Source organism: Aotus nancymaae, unplaced genomic scaffold (assembly GCF_030222135.1).
Source record: "Aotus nancymaae isolate 86718 unplaced genomic scaffold, 86718_ANA_hifiasm-v0.15.2.pri h1tg000002l, whole genome shotgun sequence".
NCBI classification, from domain to species: domain Eukaryota; kingdom Metazoa; phylum Chordata; class Mammalia; order Primates; family Aotidae; genus Aotus; species Aotus nancymaae.
The window spans coordinates 7,860,167-7,879,082 of record NW_026988413.1 but is presented as its reverse complement, the minus strand read 5'-3'; the positions used below and the strand labels follow the sequence as shown (position 1 = coordinate 7,879,082).

Here is an 18,916-nt window from a genome sequence, read left to right as displayed (position 1 = left end):
ACGCGTGTCCGTTTTCCGGGCGCCCCGCCGCGGCGCTGCGGTTCCCAGTGTGCCCTGCTGTTGTTATTTCTTTTATGTGTTCCCAGCCCTCTTGAAAAGGGCCGCTCCGGGACTACGCGTTCCAGAATGCAGCGGGGATGGGGGCGGAGCGCTGTCGCTTAGGGGTTTGGGGTTTGGCGGCCTAGATCCCGGGCCCTGGCGGCCCAACTCTGACCTGGTTGGTGGCCTTGAGTTCCCAACAGCCTTCTGACGACCTCAGCAGAGGTTTCCACCTCTCCCCAAGCCACCTAGTGACCCCAGGATTGACTGGGGAGTGCCTTTGAGCGATGATGACCTCACAGCGAACAGCTGACCGCAGGACTGGGAATAGAACAGGTGTGCCTTTTTGAGGCTGGATTTTAGTGGAGGGATACACTCCGAAGACCCCTCTCTCCGTTGCGCCCCGTTTGTTGTCTCAGTGCTCACTCGACTCCAGCCGCTGAACTCTGATATGCTGAGGCAAGCTGGGTGGAGCCCTGGGGGTCTCCCTAGACCCCAGTCTCCGGAGCAGGGCCCACTGGAGTCAGCCAGGGTGTGGCCGGCAGGTTGGTTAACCCCCTCCACAGACAAGACCACAGACAGATGCTCAACTTGCAGCAGCCTCTACCTCATCCCTTAAAGGAGTTGATTATAGATTCCCTTGCATTGCCTCTCTAATTGTCTCATGATTGCATTCTTGAGGGCTATGGACCGAGGGAAAAGGATCCCAAACAGCACTCCTCAGCACCGGAATCAGAGTTGCTGCCAAACAAGTGTTTACTAACTCGTTTTTATCTGAATGCTTTTGCATACACAATGCTATGTTTCACGTGGCCGACTGGAGAAAAGAAGCGAAAAGTATATGCCTTACCTGGAAGACTTGGTGATTTCGTTGGGCAAACAAAAACTACACACAAAGGTCTTGAATGATAAGTGATGGCTATGGCTAGGGTTCGATTCTGTGTGAAGATTCCATTCAAGAGGAAGGCCACCACAGGGAATCTCTGTCCCTCTCAGGAAGTGGGCGGGGGGGGGCCCTAACAAGTTGCCCTCTCCCAGGTCAGCTCAGGTACTGAGCGGGTACTGGGCAGCCACCCTTCTCACCCTCTCGCCACCCGAGGCTTTCTTGGAGGCACGAGACTTTCTTGGACGTACGGGGGTTATTTGGGGGGCGGGGGGCAGAAGAGAATCTCGACCCAGATACGTTTCTATTTCGACTTCCTCCACCCTGAATTTCCTGGCCATCCTTGTGCCTGCGTTTTCCTGCCTGGGATCCCCAGCGCGAGGCGGGATCCTTTCCACCCAGAGGTGCCGTAATGGAGCCAAGAGTCGGAATCCCCCGGACGCCCGAGCCCCGAGTAGAGAATCTCTGGGCAGAGGTACGCGGGGGCGGCTCCTGGTGCCGGGCTGTGCCTGGAAGCGCGCCCCCGCCCCGGCCCCTGCTCTCAGCCCCTGCTCCCGCCTCCCAAGCCGCGGCGGCGGGGCCGCGCACGGTGCGCCGGGGGGCGCGCACGCAGGGGGCTGGCCTGCCCGAGGCGCGGGGGAAAGTTGAGTTGGGAGAAGTTGGGAGAGGTGGGGGCGCGCCCCGGGGTGGGCACGGGGCAGTCGTCGGGAGCGTGCGAGGGCGCCGGAGGACGGGGAGAGACCCCGAGACCCCCGGGGCACGAAGTCCAGAGCGAGTGGGTAAGCGGAGAGGTGGTGGCGGGGGAGGGCTGGGGCCGCAGAGGGAGGAAGGGAGGGGGAAGGAGAGGGGGGAACTCGGGACTTGAGCGGGGAGGGAGTGGAAGTGGAGGAAAGGGCGGAGACTGGGGCGCGGGGAACCGAGGTCTTGGGGAGAAGGATGGGGAGGCGGATGGAGTGCTGGTCGGAAGCGGGCATTCCGGGGTCCGCTTCTCAGAGTTCCCTAAAGCCAGGGTGCCGCGCCCTCTGCCACCAGGAGGGTGTTGTCTCCGGGAGACGCCGCCGGCCCTCCCACTCCCCGGCGGGCTCCAGACCATCCCTCCCCTCCTGCCCCCCCGCGCAGCCCTTCAGTCCAGGGGCGCCCACACTGGGGTTTGCCCGGGCCTCCGTCCCCAATCTCCGGGTTGAGAGGCGAAGCAGGGAAAGGCGGGTGGCGGGTCAGGTCGGGACAAGGGGTCAGGCAGAAGAGGGAGCAGCTGGGTGGGGATGGGAAAGACGAGCCCGGAGAGTTGGACCTGACTCCCGGGGTCGGCTTGTCCAGGCGGGGAGTTCCGTGCTGGGTGTGAAGGACTGCACTGCCTGAAATCCAGGGTCTACTTTATCCCCCTTCATTTTCCCCGCCAGCCCCACTTGGAAGAGCTGCGGAATTTACGAGTTCACTTGGGGGGTGGTTAATGCCCAAGTGGGGGGTCCGAGTTGCTAATCCCTTGGGCCAGGGGAGAGATGCTAATCCTCTGGGCTGGTTGGGGCTGGTCCCGGGAATGTGTCCCCACCCGGATTATCGGCACCGATGCTCTGGACAGAGGCTGCTTTGTGTTCTGGGACAGCGGGGGAGGGGGCGCAGAGGAGTGTGGAGGGCACAGCCTGAGGTGGGAGTAGGCACCTGCAGGTGCTCAGGGCTGACTCCCCACAACCTTCCCAGACTGGGTGCCCCCATGCTTATCCACACCACCCGCCCTGGCTGAAGGCCTGCTGAGGGGGAGGGGAAGAGCGTGGTTAGCCGAGTTGGAGTGCTTGCCAGGATTGTGTTGCCAGGCTCCCCATCCTGTATAGACCCCCAGGCCTATACTGTTGGACCCAACACTGACTTGTCTTACTCGTAAGTCGGGCACCCCTAGTCCCCAGCAACGCGCTGGGAGCATGGGTACTGTCACTTTCCGCCAGTCTTGGGTGCCCCCCGGGCTGACCCACTAGGAATGGGCCCCTGATCTGAAGGGATTGGGCTGCCCCCTGCAGCTCCTTCTCTGCCCCCGCCACACAGGGTGTCCTCCACAGACTCCCTGTAGTCACAGTCAGGAGGGTGGCAGCCCTGCCACTCAGATTTTCCTGGCTCCAGGCTCTAGGGGGGCGGGATCCAGACTGCCCTCAGAGGCAGAACCTCAAGGCTCAGTGGCCACCCCCTCCCAGCCCATCACATGCCCCTCCTCAATTATAAAGCTCTGCCCAGCGTGTGCCCACCTTCTGTGCCTTCCTCCCTCCCACTGAGTGAGTGGAGTTGAGCTCCTGCCCTCCACCCAGCAGTCTGCTTCCCTCCTGCTGACCCCCACAGACCTGGAGGAGGGAAGCCTCCTGCCGGCCTGCACTGGGGAAGGGGCGCCCCCTCCCTGCGGGGGCATCTTGGGCTCTCTCCAGAGTTCTTCCTCTTGTCTGCCCGCTTCCTGTCGCAGCAGCCCAGCCTGGCTCCACGGGGTGTCTCACCCTCCTCACCACACCCTCTCTGGTCTCAGGTCCACCTCTGGTGGGTGCCCTGATCCTGAGAGACTCGTGTCTGCCTGGGCCTTCACTCCCCTCCTTCCCGGCTCATGATCACCACCGCCCCCCCCATTCTGTTGCTTTCTCTCCAGGCCTGGGCCTTGACTCCTTTCTCTCTTTTTCTTGCGGCCTCTCCCACCTTCTCTCTTCTCCCTTTACTCAGTCTCTTGGCCCTTTTTGACCCCCCTTGCCTCAGTCCTCTCCTGTCTCTTTGTTCTTCTCTATTTCTCCTTTAAATAACTCCTCTCTGTGCTGTGGCAGCTGCTAAGGGCTACTCTGAGGTCCTTCATATCAGGAGGATCCGGAGCAACGTGGAGGGCGTGTGATGGCTGCTGCATCCCGGGGCTCTCGATGGTGATTGGGCCTCTCCCCCACCCAGGTTATGCCTCCACCTCGTTGCCCTGAAAGCCGCAGCGACAGTGAAAAGGGCTAAGATTCGGCCATGAGCAGCGCCCCCCGGCGCCCTGCCACGGGCGCAGATTCTTTCCGCACGGTGAGTGTGGCCCCCAGTTCTCCACCCAACCTTCCCTCTGTGGCAGCCCTCTCCAACCAGGGGTGTGAGTGTGTGTGAGAGAGAGTGTGTGTGTGTAAGTGTGCAGACCAGGAGGGCGCTGCCATCCCTACCCAGACCTTGCATGATTGTTGTGGGGGGATGGGTAGTGGGGGATCAGGCATCTCCTAGTCCTGGGGAGGGAGTTGAGGCTGTTACTTGAAGACCTAGGTAGCTTAGCCTTGGCAGTTGAGGAACTTTAAGAACCCTGGGTCTCTCACCCAGCGACCCCTCTTAGACCCCGCTGGCCCTTGAAGCGCAGGTCTAGTCTGAGCGCCGGTCAGGGTTCTGGGCTGAGGTTGCCTGCCGTGCCTGGCCACGCCCCCTGCCCACGTGCCACCCAGGCCCACCCCTCCCTTCCCCCACGTGGCCACTGCTCCACATGGCCCCCTCTGGATTTTCCTAAGAAGTCTAATGATTAACCCGTGCCACAATCAGCTCCGCTATTGGTCATTCTGGCCCAGAGGGGCACGTGACTGGGAAGGGGCGCAGGCTGGTCCCCTCCGCCTCCTTCTCAGGTTCACCCCTGCCGGCCATGGACTTCCTCCTGCGGCCTCAGGTGCGAGGGGTCTGCGACCTTTTCTCCCCATGGGGGCTAGCTCCCTCCACCTCTCCCTGCCCCCTCGTCCCACGGTGCTGCTTCTGGTAGGAGTGGGGCCGGGCACTTGGGAAAGCCAGGAGATGGGCAGGAGCCTTCCTCACAGAGGGGAGAAGCCGGCCCCCTGGCCTGCTCACCTTCTCTTATCCGGTGTTCTGCCAGTCTCAGCTGCTGCAGTCCCCACCTCGTCCCCAAGACCCGCCCTTCGCCACAGCCCTCCTCCCCGAGCTCTTCCTGGTTCTCGCTGCTGGCACCGCCATGGAGGGGGCTGCATACCCCCGCCCTTGGAGATCCCGATGCCCTTCAGGTCCAGAAGCTCTTGAGCAAATATTTGGCGGCGCCTGGAGCTGAGACCGTGGGTGGGTGGGGGGCTGGACCAAGGCTGCCTGGCCCGGCGGCTGCTGCTTAGCCGGGTTGAGCTCTTGCAAACGCCGCATTCCCTGCCGGCCGTGCCGGCTACTGCTCTGCGCCCGCAGGATGACTCAGGTGGGGGCTGTGGGGGTGGGGTGAGGGGTGGGGCTAGGGAGCAGGCCCAGGACTCGGGTGTAGGGTCTAGGGGCTTGGGGAGCGCTCCTGGGGGCTGAAGGGCATCCATTCCTGGCCCTGCGGGGCTGGGTTTGTTTGACTCTGACTGGCCCTGGATCGGTTAGCTTGGGCGCCTCCAGAAGTTACTTTTTGGGCTCAGCAGTTGTCTTCAGGCCAACAGGAGTTTCTTCACTATCTTGTCATGTGAACTTCCCGGTTCACACGCCCTCCCTCCAGGCTGCAGAAGGGCTGGACACACTGGCCCTGAACTGACTGTACAGCCAAGGGGGATGGGCTGGGGTGGGGGCAGCTCAGAACCTAGGGGACAGCCGCTGGGGGGGACTGGGTCTCTGCATCTGAGGGGTCACTGCTGGAGAGACACTGGGTCCCTTCTTTTTTTTTATTTTTATTTGAAATGAAGACTAGCTCTGTCACACAGGCTGGAGTACAGTGGCAAGATCTTTGTTCACTGCAACCTCCGCCTCCTGGGTTCAAGTGACTTTCTTGCCTCAACCTCCCGAGTAGCTGGGGTTACGGGCACCTGCCACCATGCCCGGCTGATTTTTGTATTTTTAGTAGAGATAGGGCTTCACCATGTTGGTCAGGCTGGTCTTGAGTTCTTGATCTCCAGCAATCCACCCACCTCAGCCTCCCAAAGTGCTGGGATTATGGGTGTGAGCCACTGTGCCCAGCCTGGGTCCCTATATTTGAAGGGACAGCTGCTGAGGGGATATCAAGTCACCAGCATTAGAGGAGATGGCTGCTGGTGGCGGGGGTCCTGGCTCTCTGGCACTGGGAAGGGTGAGGTTTCGGGGTACAATTTCCAGTAAGCCCTGTGTGTTTTCTCTGTGCCTTCTTCCTCACAGCCAGAGCCAGAGAGCTTGGTCCCTGGAACGCCTGGGTTCCCCGAGCCTGAGGAAGATGAACTTCACCGCACCCTGGGCGTGGAGCGGTTTGAGGAGATCCTACAGGAGGCCGGGTCTCGCGGAGGGGAGGAGCCAGGCCGAAGCTATGGGGAGGAAGATTTTGAGTGTGAGGGGGCAGGCAGGGGAGGGGGAGGAGGCAAGGGGATCATATTTGACTGTCCAGCAAAGAAGGGGCTGGGGTCCTTGTGGGAGGAGTGGGGCTGTGAGCCAGGATGGCAGGGGAGGAATGCTCTGCTGGCCACAGCCAAGTCTCCCTCCCCCCGCAGACCACCGCCAGTCCTCCCACCACATCCATCACCCGCTGTCCACCCACCTGCCTCTGGATACACGCCGCCGCAAGACACCCCAGGGCCCAGGACGGAAGCCTCGAAGGCGCCCAGGAGCCTCCCCAACTGGAGAAACCCCCACCATTGAGGAGGGGGAGGAAGATGAGGATGAGGCCATCGAAGCGGAGGGAGCCCGGGCACTCACGCAGCCGTCCCCTGCTTCCACACCCTCCTCAGTGCAGGTGCGCTGGGCGCGGGCTCCTAGGGGATATCAGCAGGGCCCTGGCCTGGTCACTCCTGCCCACATGGGTCCCTGTTGCAGTTCTTCCTCCAAGAGGATGACAGTGCTGACCGGAAGGCAGAGAGGACCAATCCATCTCCCCCTGCACCGCTGCTCCACCAGGAGGCAACTCCTCAGGCCTCCAAAGGGGCCCAGGCTGGGTAAGTACACCCCAATCAACAGTGTCCCCAACAGACACCTCTCCTGCTAGGGAAGTGAGGTGGTGGAATCATCAGGCCGGGGTTCAGATCCCAGCCCTGCCCTCACTAGCTGGGCAAGCAACTTAAGCTCTACAAGCCCCAGGTTCCTTACGGAACCAAGCATAATAGAACCTTTCTCACTGGTGGCTGTAGGGATTAAGGGTGGTATGAATTAAGGTTCTAAGTATGGTTTAGCCTGGCACAGAGCAAGCTGCCTAAGCTGCCCCCAACCCCTGCTCGTCCCCCACCCCCACCTGTGGTGTAGCGGGAACAGTAACCAGCACTGGCTCAGGTACTGGACTGGTGACCTCCCAGCACTTGCTGGGGCCCCCAGGGGCAAAGGAGACCCCCTCTCCTTGGGGAGCTGCCAACTCGCTGTGATTGGAAACCAAACATTGTCATATGAGATGGCATCAGCATGTTGTCACTGCACCCAGTGGCTGGTTCAGGCAAAGTGTCAGTACCAGTGGACGATTGGCATTTGGGGGAAGGCTTCCTGGAGAAATTACTTTGAACTAGGTCTCAAGGTCACTACTATCACGAATCTGTTGTTTTCTGGGTGCCAGGCAGCTTGAAGGCTGCAGGAAGCGAAGGGCATGTTGTCCCCTCTGGGAGCGCATAAACCTGTTGGGACAGTGTACAGATGCACGGGGCGGGTTACAGTGGCCTTAGAGGTGCCAGGATGACCAGGAGGAGGTTGGGGCTTCCGAGAAAGTCTGGCATCAGGAAAGGGTCGGATTTGTGGGCCAGGGTACGTGGGGGCTAGGAAAGCCTGGTCATGGGAGGGGACGTGAGCTTGGAGCTCTGGGGTCTCTTGATGTTGAGAGAGAGGGATAGGACCACATGGCAGGGCCCTGGCAGCCCAGTGTTGGCAGAGAGAAGGGAGAGAGCAGAAGCTGGCATCTGTGAAGGCCGAGGCTCACCCCTCCTCCCAGGGCAGGAAGCTGTCTGCCGTCTCAAAGGCCCAGTGCCACGGAATTTATTCCTCTTGATTAAACATAGGCCCCTGTGAACCTCTGAGTCCCATGGCTTAGGGGTGTGCCAGGGGGTGAGGGGGCAGGGGGGTGAATGCTGACTGTCAGGAAGCAGTGTCCTGAGCTCCTTTTTTGCGCCAGGCCCTGCACTGGGACTTTTCCAGAATCTCACCCTTCATGGCACCGCAAAAGGCTGGCCTCAGCCCCAACTGCTAAGGAGCATTGACGTTCACAGTGGATGATCAGAGGGACCTTTGGGTGGCCGTTTGGGGCTGCACAGCTGGAAAAGGGTGGAGCTGGGGTGTGGATGCTGGCAGTCTGCGTCCAGAATCCCCCTCTTCCCTTGCCCATGCCTCCCAGGAGTGGGAGCCAGGAGGGCCTGGAGTCTGATGTGACCCCTTCCCTAGCTGCCCCCTGTGTAGGTGCTGGGCATTGGGAAGAGGCTGGCTTTCTCGGGCTCACGGCCATTCTGTCTGCCTAGAACCCAGGTGGAGGAGGTGGTGGCGGTGACCAGTGGCACTGCAGGGGGTGACGATGGGGGTGCCTCTGGGCGCCCCCTGCCCAAAGCCCAGCCTGGGCACCGCAGCTACAATCTTCAGGAAAGGAGGCGCATCGGGAGCATGACAGGGGCTGAGCAGGCACTGCTGCCCCGGGTCCCCACGGACGAGAGTGAGGCCCAGACGCTGGCCACGGCTGACCTAGACCTCATGAAGAGTGAGTGCTGGGCCTGGGCCAAACCCGGCACTGGGGCGAAGGAGTAAGAGAAAGGGGGAACCCAGCCTTGGTCCTCTGCCCCCACAGGTCACCGGTTTGAGGACGTTCCTGGGGTGCGGCGTCATTTGGTGCGGAAGAATGCCAAAGGTTCAACGCAGAGTGGCCGGGAAGGGCGGGAGCCTGGCCCCACACCTCGAGCCCGACCCCGAGCCCCCCACAAGCCCCACGAGGTACCACGCTCTGCTTCATGCTCCTTCATTAACTTCCCATCCACCTTCTCCCCGCGATCCCTCCCCTACCTCTCAGACTAGCTGTAATCTCAAGCCTCAGGACTCCCGCCTTTGTTTTGTTGAGACAGTCTGACTCTGTCCAGCACTCAACCCGGGCTGGAGTGCAGTGGCACAACCTTGGCTCACTGCAACCTCTGCCTCCTAAGTTCAAGCGATTTTTTTGCCTCAGTCTCCAGAGTAGCTGGGATTATAGGCACCCACCGTCCATGGCTAATTTTTGTAATTTTAGTAAAGATGAGGTCTCACCATGTTGGCCAGGCTGGTTTCCAACTCTTGGCCTCAAGTGATCCACCTGCCTTGGCCTCCCAAAGTGCTGAGATTTCAGCGTGAGCCGCCGCACCCGGCACAGGGATGCCACCTTTGGTTGTGAAGCTTGTACACTGCACAAGAGTGCCGTACACACATCTTGGAGCTTATTGACAGGCACCGTGATCATGTTCCCTGTGGTGGGCGTCATTGGTTTGAGTATTGTGGTTATAACTCACATCTTTTTGTATCATGACCATCTTAGAAAGAGATGCCATTTTCTGATTTGAATAAAGGTCCCCCTTGGGCTAAAGGTGGCTCTGGATGGCACTGCACTTCATTTTTCAAAACCTAGTTGCCTCTGTACTTGTTTGATCCTCTCAGCCACCCACCAGGTCAACAGCCATGAACTAGAGTGCTGTGACTTGGCCACGGTCACTCGGTTACCAAGGGACGCTGCCCATTTTAAGGGCTCTGGTCCTGAACTCTGACACAGTGTGTGTTTGTCCCCATTTTATGGAGGTGTCATACATACAGGAAGCTGCATCTGTGTGAAGCATCCAGCTCGGTGGCCAGTTGCAAGGACCTGCCTGGCCATTTCCCACACTCCAGAAGTTCCTCCACGGCCCCACCCAGTCACTGTTTTTCAGAGGCCACCACAGTTCTTGAATGCCTGTCGGTGGAATGGCTGATAAGCATTCCACTTGTTAAAAGGTCTGCAGTGGCCGTTTCTCAAGCCCTGACTGTGAGTCATGTAGCATGCCACGTGTTTTTCCTTTTCCCTCCTGACAGTCCTTTGAGGCGGGTGTTATTCCCATTCGACAGATGAGAGAAGCTGCGTCTCATTGGTTAGTCAGTTGTCGAGGGTCCCACCTGGCTGTGGAACTGGTGTGCCTGTGCACCACCCACCGTGTTTCTGCTCTCCAGGGTGACTCACCTCCCGCTGATGCCGCTCACCTCTGAGACCCACCCCAGGGCCGCCACCTCTGGCTCTGTACCCCAAAATGCCTTCCCTTCTCTCCCCAAGGTGTTTGTGGAGCTGAATGAGTTGCTGCTGGATAAAAACCAGGAGCCCCAGTGGCGGGAGACAGCTCGCTGGATCAAATTTGAAGAGGACGTGGAGGAGGAGACAGAGCGCTGGGGCAAGCCCCATGTGGCCTCCCTCTCTTTCCGCAGTCTTCTGGAGCTCCGCAGGACCCTGGCGCATGGTAACTCCACTCCCTTCCACCTCCCACCCAGCCACTTCCTAGGAAACTTTCTCCCAAATGACCCAAATCTGTCTTGAGCCCCATGATATGTGACAGCCCCAGAGGCCAGAGGGACCGTGGTCCACACCCAGCTCGCGTCTGCATTTTCAGCTATTAGCTTCTCTGATGTTCTCAGATAACAACTGAAGCCAATGTGTTTTGGTTGTGAAAATGTTCGAGAGAAGCCATTTTGATGTAAAACTTTCTGAAATTCCTGACATGCCTTGGTACCATCTTCAAGATTCTGGGGAATGTGATGTAATCTGCAGCTGTGTAGATCTCACGAAATGACCACTAACCACAGATGCGGGACTTCTGAGCCCTGTGTTTGCTTGCTCCTTCCCAATGGGTCATCACTCCCGTTTAAAAGACCTGTTTCTAAGGAGCTGAGGCTCTATGGATTGAGGCACCCTGGGAATTAATTTTTTTTTTTTTTGATATGGAGTCTCTCTCTGCCGCCCAGGCTGGAGTGCAATGGTGCAGTCTCGGCTCACTGCAACCTCTGCCTTCCGGGTTCAAGCGATTCCCCTGCCTCAGCCTGCCGAGTAGCTGGGATTACAGGCGTGCGTCACCACGCGTGGCTAATTTTTGTATTTTTAGTAGAGTTGGGGTTTTACCATGTTGGCTAGGCTGGTCTCGAACTCCTGACCTCATGATCTGCCCACCTTGGCCTCCCAAAGTGCTGAGATTACAGGCGTGAGGCACCACGCCCAGGCTTTTTTTTGAGACAGGACGTTTCTCTGTCACCAAGCTGGAAGTACAGTGGCGCAATCTTGGCTCACTGCAACCTCCACCTCCTGGGCACGAGTGATCCTCCTGCCTCAGCTTCCCGAGTAGCTGGAACTACAGGCGCACAACACCACGCCTAGCTAATTGTTGTATTTTTAGTAGAGATGGGGTTTCACTGTGTTGCCCAGACTGATCTCGAACTCCTGAGCTCAAGCGATTCGCCCGCCTCAGCCTCCCAAAGTGTTGGGATTACAGCCGTGAGCTACTGTGCCCAGCTTAAAATTAAATTTTTAAAAAAAAGAGTAAACAAAAAATTAAGCAGCTGAGGACCTAGAAACCTGCTTTTAGGATTGTTTCCCAACTAAGAGTCCATAGGCTCCTAGTGAGGCTCAAGGGCTTTGGGTAAAGTGCCACCGGGCAAGAGCTTTATTACTAGGCCTTGTGATCTCTGGTCTGGCTGCTCAGGGGTTTCTGGTTCTGTTTCTTCTTTAATCTTTGTTACTGATGAATGATCTGGTAACTTTTGAAGGGACTGTTATTTCTGTGTGCAATGGTGAAGGGAGGTCAAGAAGCTTGGGGTGGAGTGGGGTCTGCAGATGGCTCCAGGGCGGCCACATGGACAAGGCCACAGACCAGCTGAGGTGTGAACCAGAGGGTAGAACTAGGCCCCTAGAGTGACACAGCAGCTGGCTTACTTAGAGGAGAGTTTTCTAACAGCCAAGAGGGTTCAGTCAGAGTGGGTGGCCTGGGCCGTCCCCGTGGAGGCTGGATGCTCCCTGGAAGGGGTGTCTGGCAGGCGTAGCCTAGCAGACACTCTGGTCACTGAGGTTCAGTGGTCTCTGTTGAGCGTCGTAACATTCCTGGGGGTCTGGGGGAGGGGACGAACCGGAGGTTTGATGTGACCTGGGCTCCTGTGAGAGCTAGGACTCAAGCCTGTGTCCTTCATGGGTAGGCTGGTGTTCCATCCCTGGCACCCACCCACCTGGTTCCTTCAACCGTCCCCAGCTCCTGCTCCCATTCCATTCCCTGCCACTGTTTTGCGCCCTGGGGCTGAGAGGTCCTCCTTGCCATCTTATGCCAGGGGCTGTGCTCTTGGATCTGGACCAGCAGACCCTGCCTGGAGTGGCCCACCAGGTGGTGGAGCAGATGGTCATCTCTGACCAGATCAAGGCCGAGGACAGGGCCAACGTGCTGCGGGCCCTGCTCCTGAAACACAGGTGAGGCCCTGTGGGTGGCTGGGACAATATGTCATCCAGCCCACCTGCCCTGGCCCTTGGCATTGGCCCCCACCTTTGCCTCACCGCCCTCTGCCCCACCAGCCACCCAAGTGACGAGAAGGACTTCTCCTTCCCCCGCAACATCTCGGCCGGCTCCCTGGGCTCCCTGCTGGGGCATCACCACACTCAGGGGGCTGAGAGTGACCCCCACGTCACCGAGCCTCTCATCGGAGGTGTTCCCGAGACCCGGCTGGAGGTGGAGCGAGAGGTGAGGGGAGAACCGGCTCTGCCTGGGCTGGCGGCAGGACTGAGGAAGTCCGGGCGAGGACTCAGAGTGCGAGGGGCTTGACTGGGCTGAGCTCTCTTCTGTGTTCTGTGTCCCCCAGCGCGAGCTGCCACCTCCAGCACCACCAGCTGGCATCACCCGCTCCAAGTCCAAGCACGAGCTGAAGCTGCTGGAGAAGATCCCTGAGAATGCCGAGGCCACAGTGGTCCTCGTGGGTGTGTGGGGCAGGTCCCATGTCGGGGGCTTGGTGGCTGGGCCCTGAGGCAGGGTCCTATAGTCTCCCTGGCTCTCCCTCAGTACCACCCCTGGGCAAGGGGCTGAAAGGTGGTCCTGCTGCTCAGCTCTTATCCACGATGGCCCCATACCCCTAGGCTGCGTGGAGTTCCTCTCTCGCCCCACCATGGCCTTTGTGCGGCTCCGGGAGGCCGTGGAGTTGGACGCAGTGTTGGAGGTGCCGGTGCCCGTGCGTTTCCTCTTCCTGCTGCTGGGCCCGAGCAGCGCCAACATGGACTACCACGAGATTGGCCGCTCCATCTCCACCCTCATGTCAGACAAGGTCAGCTCCCCTCCTGCTCTGAACCCTGCTTCCCAGAGCCCACCCTGGGCCAGCCTTGACCCCCACAACTGCCCCCCCGACCAGCCTTGCCCAGCCCCAGCTCCAGGCCCTCAGCCCTCCTCTTTGTGCCCTCCCTGATCCCCATCCTGCTTTGGCAGCAATTTCACGAGGCAGCCTACCTGGCCGACGAGCGGGAGGACCTGCTGACGGCCATCAACGCCTTCCTGGACTGCAGCGTGGTGCTGCCGCCCTCGGAAGTGCAGGGCGAGGAGCTGCTGCGCTCTGTGGCCCACTTCCAGCGCCAGATGCTCAAGAAGCGAGAGGAGCAGGGCCGGCTGCTGCCCACAGGGGCCGGGCTGGAGCCCAAATCCGCCCAAGATAAGGGTACGAGCCAGGGCGGGCTGGGGCCGGGGCTGCCTGAAGGGGATGAGGTGAGCAGGAGGGGCCGGGGTGCCCTGACGGAGGCCTGGGTTGCAGCGCTCCTGCAGATGGTAGAGGTGGCAGGGGCAGCTGAAGATGATCCCCTTCGGCGGACCGGGCGGCCCTTTGGGGGGCTGATCCGAGATGTGCGGCGCCGCTATCCCCACTACCTGAGCGACTTCCGAGATGCCCTTGACCCTCAGTGCCTGGCTGCCGTCATCTTCATCTACTTTGCCGCCTTGTCTCCTGCTATCACCTTTGGGGGGCTGCTAGGTGAGGAGATCCTTCAGGGGCGGTGTGGGCAGGACTGCCCAGGGCCTGGCCACCATCTCCTGAGCTGGTCCCTGTACCTCCAGGAGAGAAGACGCAGGACCTGATAGGGGTGTCGGAGCTGATTATGTCCACAGCGCTCCAGGGCGTGGTCTTCTGCCTGCTGGGTGCCCAACCGCTGCTGGTGATCGGCTTCTCAGGGCCCCTGCTGGTCTTCGAGGAGGCCTTCTTCTCGGTGAGGGTTCTTCCCGCCCAGCTCCAGTTGCCCCTCCTCTGCCCTAGACACCTCCCCCAGCATCCCTGCCCAGAGCTTGGGACCTGACTGCGTTCGCCCCCAGTTCTGTAGCAGCAACCACCTGGAGTACCTGGTGGGCCGCGTGTGGATCGGCTTCTGGCTGGTGCTCCTGGCCCTGCTCATGGTGGCCCTGGAGGGGAGCTTCCTGGTCCGCTTCGTCTCCCGCTTCACCCAGGAGATCTTCGCCTTCTTGATCTCACTCATCTTCATCTATGAGACCTTCTACAAGCTGGTGAAGGTGGGCAAGCCCTGCCGAAAGCTGGGCCGGGAGGGCTGAGGTTTCAGAGTTGGAGGGAGTCTCTTGGTCCCGTCCTCTGGATTCGAGACCAGGCTGGTCTGGAGTGTTCCTGGGGCTTGTTGCCAACACACACACTAGGGCCTCAGATCAGTCTTTTAATGAATGGAATTAATTTTTGAGACAGTCTCACTTTGTCAGCCAGGCTGGAGTACAGTGATATGACCTTGGCTTACTGCCACTTCTGCCTCCCAAGTTCAAGCAATTCTCCTGCCTCAACCTCCCCAGTTGCTGGGATTATAGATCTGCGCCACCATGCCCAAATAATTTTTGTATTTTTAGTAGAGACGACATTTTACCATGTTGGCCAGACTGGTCTTGAATGCCTGACCTCAGATGACCCACCCCCCTCGGCCTCCCAGAGTGCTGGTACCATAGGAGTGAGCCACCACACCTGCCTTGATTTTTTTCTAAATAGCAACTCGAACCGGATAGATCAGTCTTTCAAAAACTCATAATTTTATTTATTTTTTTTGAGATGGAGTCTCACTCTGTCACCAGGCTGGAGTGCAGTGGTGCAATCTCGGCTCACTGCAACCTCTGCCTCCCATATTCAAGCGATTCTCCTGCCTCAGCCTCCCCAGTAGCTGGGACTACAGGTGCCCTTCACCATGTTGGCCAGATGGTCTCAATCTCCTGACCTTGTGATCCACCCACCTCTGCCTCCCAAGGTGCTGGGATTACAGATGTGAGTTTGGAGATAGTGTTGCTTCGTTGCCGAGGCTGCAGTGCAGTTTTGGTGCGATCTCTGCTCACTGCAGTCTCTGCCTTCTGGGTTCTCCTGCCTCAGCCTCCTAGATTACAGGCACATGCCACCATGCCTGGCTAATTTTTTTTGTATTTTTTTTAGTAGAGATGGGGTTTCGCCAGGCTGGTCTTGAATTCCTGGCCTCAAGTGATCCGTCCACCTCAGCCTCCCAAAGTGCTGGGATTACGGGTGTGAGCCACTGCACCTGGCCGAAAACTAAAACTTTTATTTCTTAAAAACTTCTATATTTAATGGCACAATGGCGCCATTAGAGCTCACTGTTACCTCAAACTCCTAGGCTCAAGTAATCCTCTGCCTCAGCCCCCCTAACAGCTGGGACTAGGTGGGCACCACCATGCCTGGATAATTTTAAAATTTTTTGAAGAGAAGAGGCCTACCTATATTGCCCAGGCTTGTCTGGAACTCCTGGCCTCAAGCCATCCTCCTGCGTGGGCCTCCCAAAGGGTTGGGGTTGTAGGCAGGAACCACTGGCCCAGTCTATCTTTTTATTTTTTTATTTCATTTTATTTATTTGTTTTTTTGAGACAGAGTCTTGCTCCGTTGCCTAGGCCGGAGTGCAGTGGCACGATCTCAGCTCACTGCAACTTTGGCCTCCTGGGTTCAAGCAATTCTCCTGCCTCTGCCTCGACCTCTCGAGTAGCTAGAATTACAAAGGCCCACCACGCCCAGCTAATTTTTGTATTTTTAGTAGAGATAGGACAGGCTGGTCTCGAACTCCTGACCACAAGTGCTCTGCCCGCCTCGGCCTCCCAAAGTGCTGGAATTACAGGCGTGAGCTACCACGCCCGAGCTCTATTTTTATTTTTATTTTTTTAATTATTTTTAGCTTGGTTTTAAAACTCACATTTTTAATAACAAAGGTACGTGCTTTTGTTAAAATGTCAAACAATCCAGGAGTGTAGAAAGGAGAAAGGCTCCAGAGCTGACAGTCAGTCTGGGCATGAGACGTGTGGTGACAGGCCACTCTGGTTCTCTGTGCCCATGTCCTCCTCTCTGGGCCTGGCTGATGCCATTCACCAGCTGCCTTCCTGACTTACATCAGCCGCTCAGTCTTTTCTGCCCCACACTGCCCTGTGCTCACAGCTGGTTCTCTGGGTCATTGTCTTAATTCAACAAGACAAGCTCCTTGAAAGCAGGCCAGCCTTTCCCCTGCCCCACCCCTCCCACCCAACACTTGCCGAACCCCACAAACTTCTCTGCAGTCCAGCTAATGGAGGCCGTGTGGCCTTCTCTCCCCAGATCTTCCAGGAGCATCCCCTACATGGCTGCTCAGCCTCCAACAGCTCAGAGGTGGACGGTGGTGAGAACACGACATGGGCCGGGGCCAGACCCACGCTGGGGCCGGGCAACAGGAGCTTGGCTGGGCAGTCTGGGCAGGGGAAGCCCCGGGGCCAGCCCAACACGGCCCTGCTGTCACTGGTGCTTATGGCCGGCACCTTCTTCATCGCCTTCTTCCTGCGCAAATTCAAGAACAGCCGGTTCTTCCCTGGCCGGGTGCGTGGGCTTAAAGGCCAAGAGGGGGTTAGGGACAGGAACGGGGGGGTGGCAGGAAGTCAGGGGCTGTGGTGGCAGGCCTCTGAGCGCTGTGCCTGCCCACTCAGATCCGGCGGGTGATTGGGGACTTTGGGGTGCCCATCGCCATCCTCATCATGGTGCTTGTGGATTACAGTATCGAGGACACCTATACCCAGGTAAGGTGCTGCTCGCAGCAGGCAAGTACTGCTGCCTCTGCCGCCCCGGGTCTAGGGGTTCCCCTCCAGCCTGTCCTTCAGCTGAGTGGACGCCAACCCCTTTCCATGGCACACCCTCCACATTGACCTTACCCTTGTCCCTGCACTGTGTCTGCCCTGCAGAAGCTGAGCGTACCCAGTGGATTCTCAGTGACTGCCCCAGAAAAGAGGGGCTGGGTCATCAACCCCCTGGGGGAAAAGAGCCCCTTCCCTGTGTGGATGATGGTTGCCAGCCTGCTACCCGCCATCCTGGTCTTCATCCTCATCTTCATGGAGACACAGATCACCACGTGAGTGGTCCTAGCCGAAGGGGTGTAAGGGCCAGAGCCCCAGGCCAAGCTGGGGAAATCAGCATGGAACCTCCAGCCATACTGGGCAATCCCAGGGACCTCAGGACACCTTGGATGCCAGGATGGCCACAGGAGTTTATTCTGTGGACAGCAGAAAAGCACCCTGATGTTTGCTGGGACAGGAACAGCACTTGGAGGGGCAGGCCAGCCTGGCAGTGCTCGCTGGGAGCTGTCATGGAGGATAAGGGCTCGGGGCCCAGGTTCTGCTCTATAATGGAATTTGAATCCTGACAGAATGGACAGGGACCACCAGTTTCCAAAACCAATTGGAGGGATTGGCTGGACATTCTGGAAATACCCTGTGGTCTGCAGAGCTGAGTCCAGCCTGGGCCTCAGCAGCACCCCTCCTGCTCTCAGGCTCATCATCTCCAAGAAGGAGCGCATGCTGCAGAAGGGCTCCGGCTTCCACCTGGACCTGCTGCTCATCGTGGCCATGGGCGGCATCTGTGCCCTCTTTGGCCTGCCCTGGTTGGCTGCTGCCACTGTCCGCTCTGTCACTCACGCCAACGCACTCACCGTCATGAGCAAGGCCGTGGCGCCTGGGGACAAACCCAAGATTCAGGAGGTCAAGGAGCAGCGGGTAACAGGGCTGCTGGTTGCCCTGCTTGTGGGTATGTTGCCTCTTGCCCTTCCTTTCCCAGTGGATTCCCCAGGGCCACTGGGGCCCGTGGACCCTGGGGCCAACTGTTTCTCCTGCGCCTCCTGTAGGCCTCTCCATAGTTATCGGGGATCTGCTCCGGCAGATCCCCCTGGCCGTGCTCTTTGGAATTTTCCTGTACATGGGAGTCACCTCCCTTAATGGGATCCAGTTCTATGAGCGGCTGCATCTGCTGCTCATGCCGCCCAAACATCACCCAGATGTCACTTACGTCAAGAAGGTGAGCCCCCCAGCTCCCCACCGGAAGGGGTGCACCTCTGCCCATCCTGGTCTACTTGGGTCACTCTCCAGCTGCTCCCTCCCGTCTACCCCTTCAGCTAGCCCCCGCCTCCTCTGTACAGACCTTAGGAAGGTGCTTCGTCCCCACCTCTGAGGAGGGGAGAGGCTCATCCCAGGAGCGGGCTGGGGAGGAGCCTGGACTCACCTGTCTCCGTCCCCCAGGTCCGGACCCTCCGTATGCACCTGTTCACGGCCCTGCAGCTACTCTGCCTGGCCCTGCTCTGGGCTGTCATGTCCACAGCTGCCTCCCTGGCCTTCCCCTTCATCCTCATCCTCACAGTGCCACTCCGCATGGTGGTGCTCACCCGTGTCTTCACCGAGCGAGAGATGAAATGCGTAAGCCCTCCCACCTGCCTCCCACGGCCCCTCTTGGTCCCCTCTCACCTGCTTATGGCTCTAGAAAGGCTCCCCTTCCCTTCTTGACCACCACCGTCCCCCACAGCTGGATGCCAACGAGGCAGAGCCGGTGTTTGATGAGCGGGAGGGTGTGGACGAGTACAATGAGATGCCCATGCCTGTGTAGCCGCCCATGCCTGTGTAGCCGCCGCTGAGAGACAGCTGAGAGACCGCCAAGAGACGGATGGACGAGGGGACAGGCTGGTGGGATGGGGTTCCCCCTCCCCTGCCCCTCCGTCCTCATTTTTATTTAAGTGAATAATTTAAAGTCCCCTCCTCTCCCAGTGCCCCTGCAGTAAAGTGCTTTGGCCCCCAATCATCTCTGGCCTTTTGTCTCTGTATGTGGGGGCATGAATGGAAGAGGCAGGGGTCCCAGCCCTGCTCTCCATCCCAAAAATGA

General features: G+C 58.8%; 2 protein-coding genes across 3 annotated transcripts; both read left to right on the top strand.

Annotated features, from left to right (window-relative positions):
- The first annotated feature begins 168 nt into the window (after window positions 1-168).
- Window positions 169-3,920, top strand: LOC135272388 (uncharacterized). 2 transcript variants are annotated; one of them, XM_064370932.1, is made up of 2 exons: window positions 169-1,397; window positions 3,830-3,917. In XM_064370932.1, exons 1-2 carry the CDS (start codon window positions 1,335-1,337, stop codon window positions 3,881-3,883), a joined length of 117 nt encoding a protein of 38 aa, XP_064227002.1. In that variant the 5' UTR covers window positions 169-1,334; the 3' UTR covers window positions 3,884-3,917. The 2 variants fall into 2 exon arrangements, with proteins under 2 accessions (XP_064227002.1, XP_064227004.1); XM_064370934.1 differs by lacking the exon at window positions 169-1,397 and adding an exon at window positions 1,607-1,701 and having other exon boundaries at window positions 3,830-3,920.
- On the top strand, window positions 3,854-18,832 carry SLC4A2 (solute carrier family 4 member 2). The gene is made up of 22 exons (XM_012443133.2): window positions 3,854-3,943; window positions 5,990-6,155; window positions 6,316-6,557; window positions 6,638-6,756; window positions 8,251-8,483; window positions 8,571-8,713; window positions 10,047-10,227; window positions 12,077-12,212; window positions 12,315-12,480; window positions 12,599-12,713; window positions 12,870-13,054; window positions 13,213-13,438; window positions 13,532-13,747; window positions 13,831-13,979; window positions 14,083-14,277; window positions 16,343-16,597; window positions 16,705-16,794; window positions 16,957-17,123; window positions 17,541-17,794; window positions 17,892-18,061; window positions 18,283-18,456; window positions 18,563-18,832. The coding sequence occupies exons 1-22, from the start codon at window positions 3,893-3,895 to the stop codon at window positions 18,641-18,643; spliced, it is 3,714 nt and encodes a 1,237-aa protein (XP_012298556.2). The 5' UTR covers window positions 3,854-3,892; the 3' UTR covers window positions 18,644-18,832.
- Window positions 18,833-18,916: the final 84 nt, after the last annotated feature.

Coding starts and splice junctions, on each gene's coding strand:
- SLC4A2 (XM_012443133.2), top strand. CDS start 3,893: ATGAGCAGCGCCCCCCGGCGCCCTGCCACGGGCGCAGATTCTTTCCGC. Junction 8,484..8,570: donor TGACCTAGACCTCATGAAGA/GTGAGTGCTGGG, acceptor CTGCCCCCACAG/GTCACCGGTTTGAGGACGTT. Junction 12,714..12,869: donor GGCCACAGTGGTCCTCGTGG/GTGTGTGGGGCA, acceptor CCATACCCCTAG/GCTGCGTGGAGTTCCTCTCT.
- LOC135272388 (XM_064370932.1), top strand. CDS start 1,335: ATGGAGCCAAGAGTCGGAATCCCCCGGACGCCCGAGCCCCGAGTAGAG. Junction 1,398..3,829: donor TAGAGAATCTCTGGGCAGAG/GTACGCGGGGGC, acceptor TCCCCCACCCAG/GTTATGCCTCCACCTCGTTG.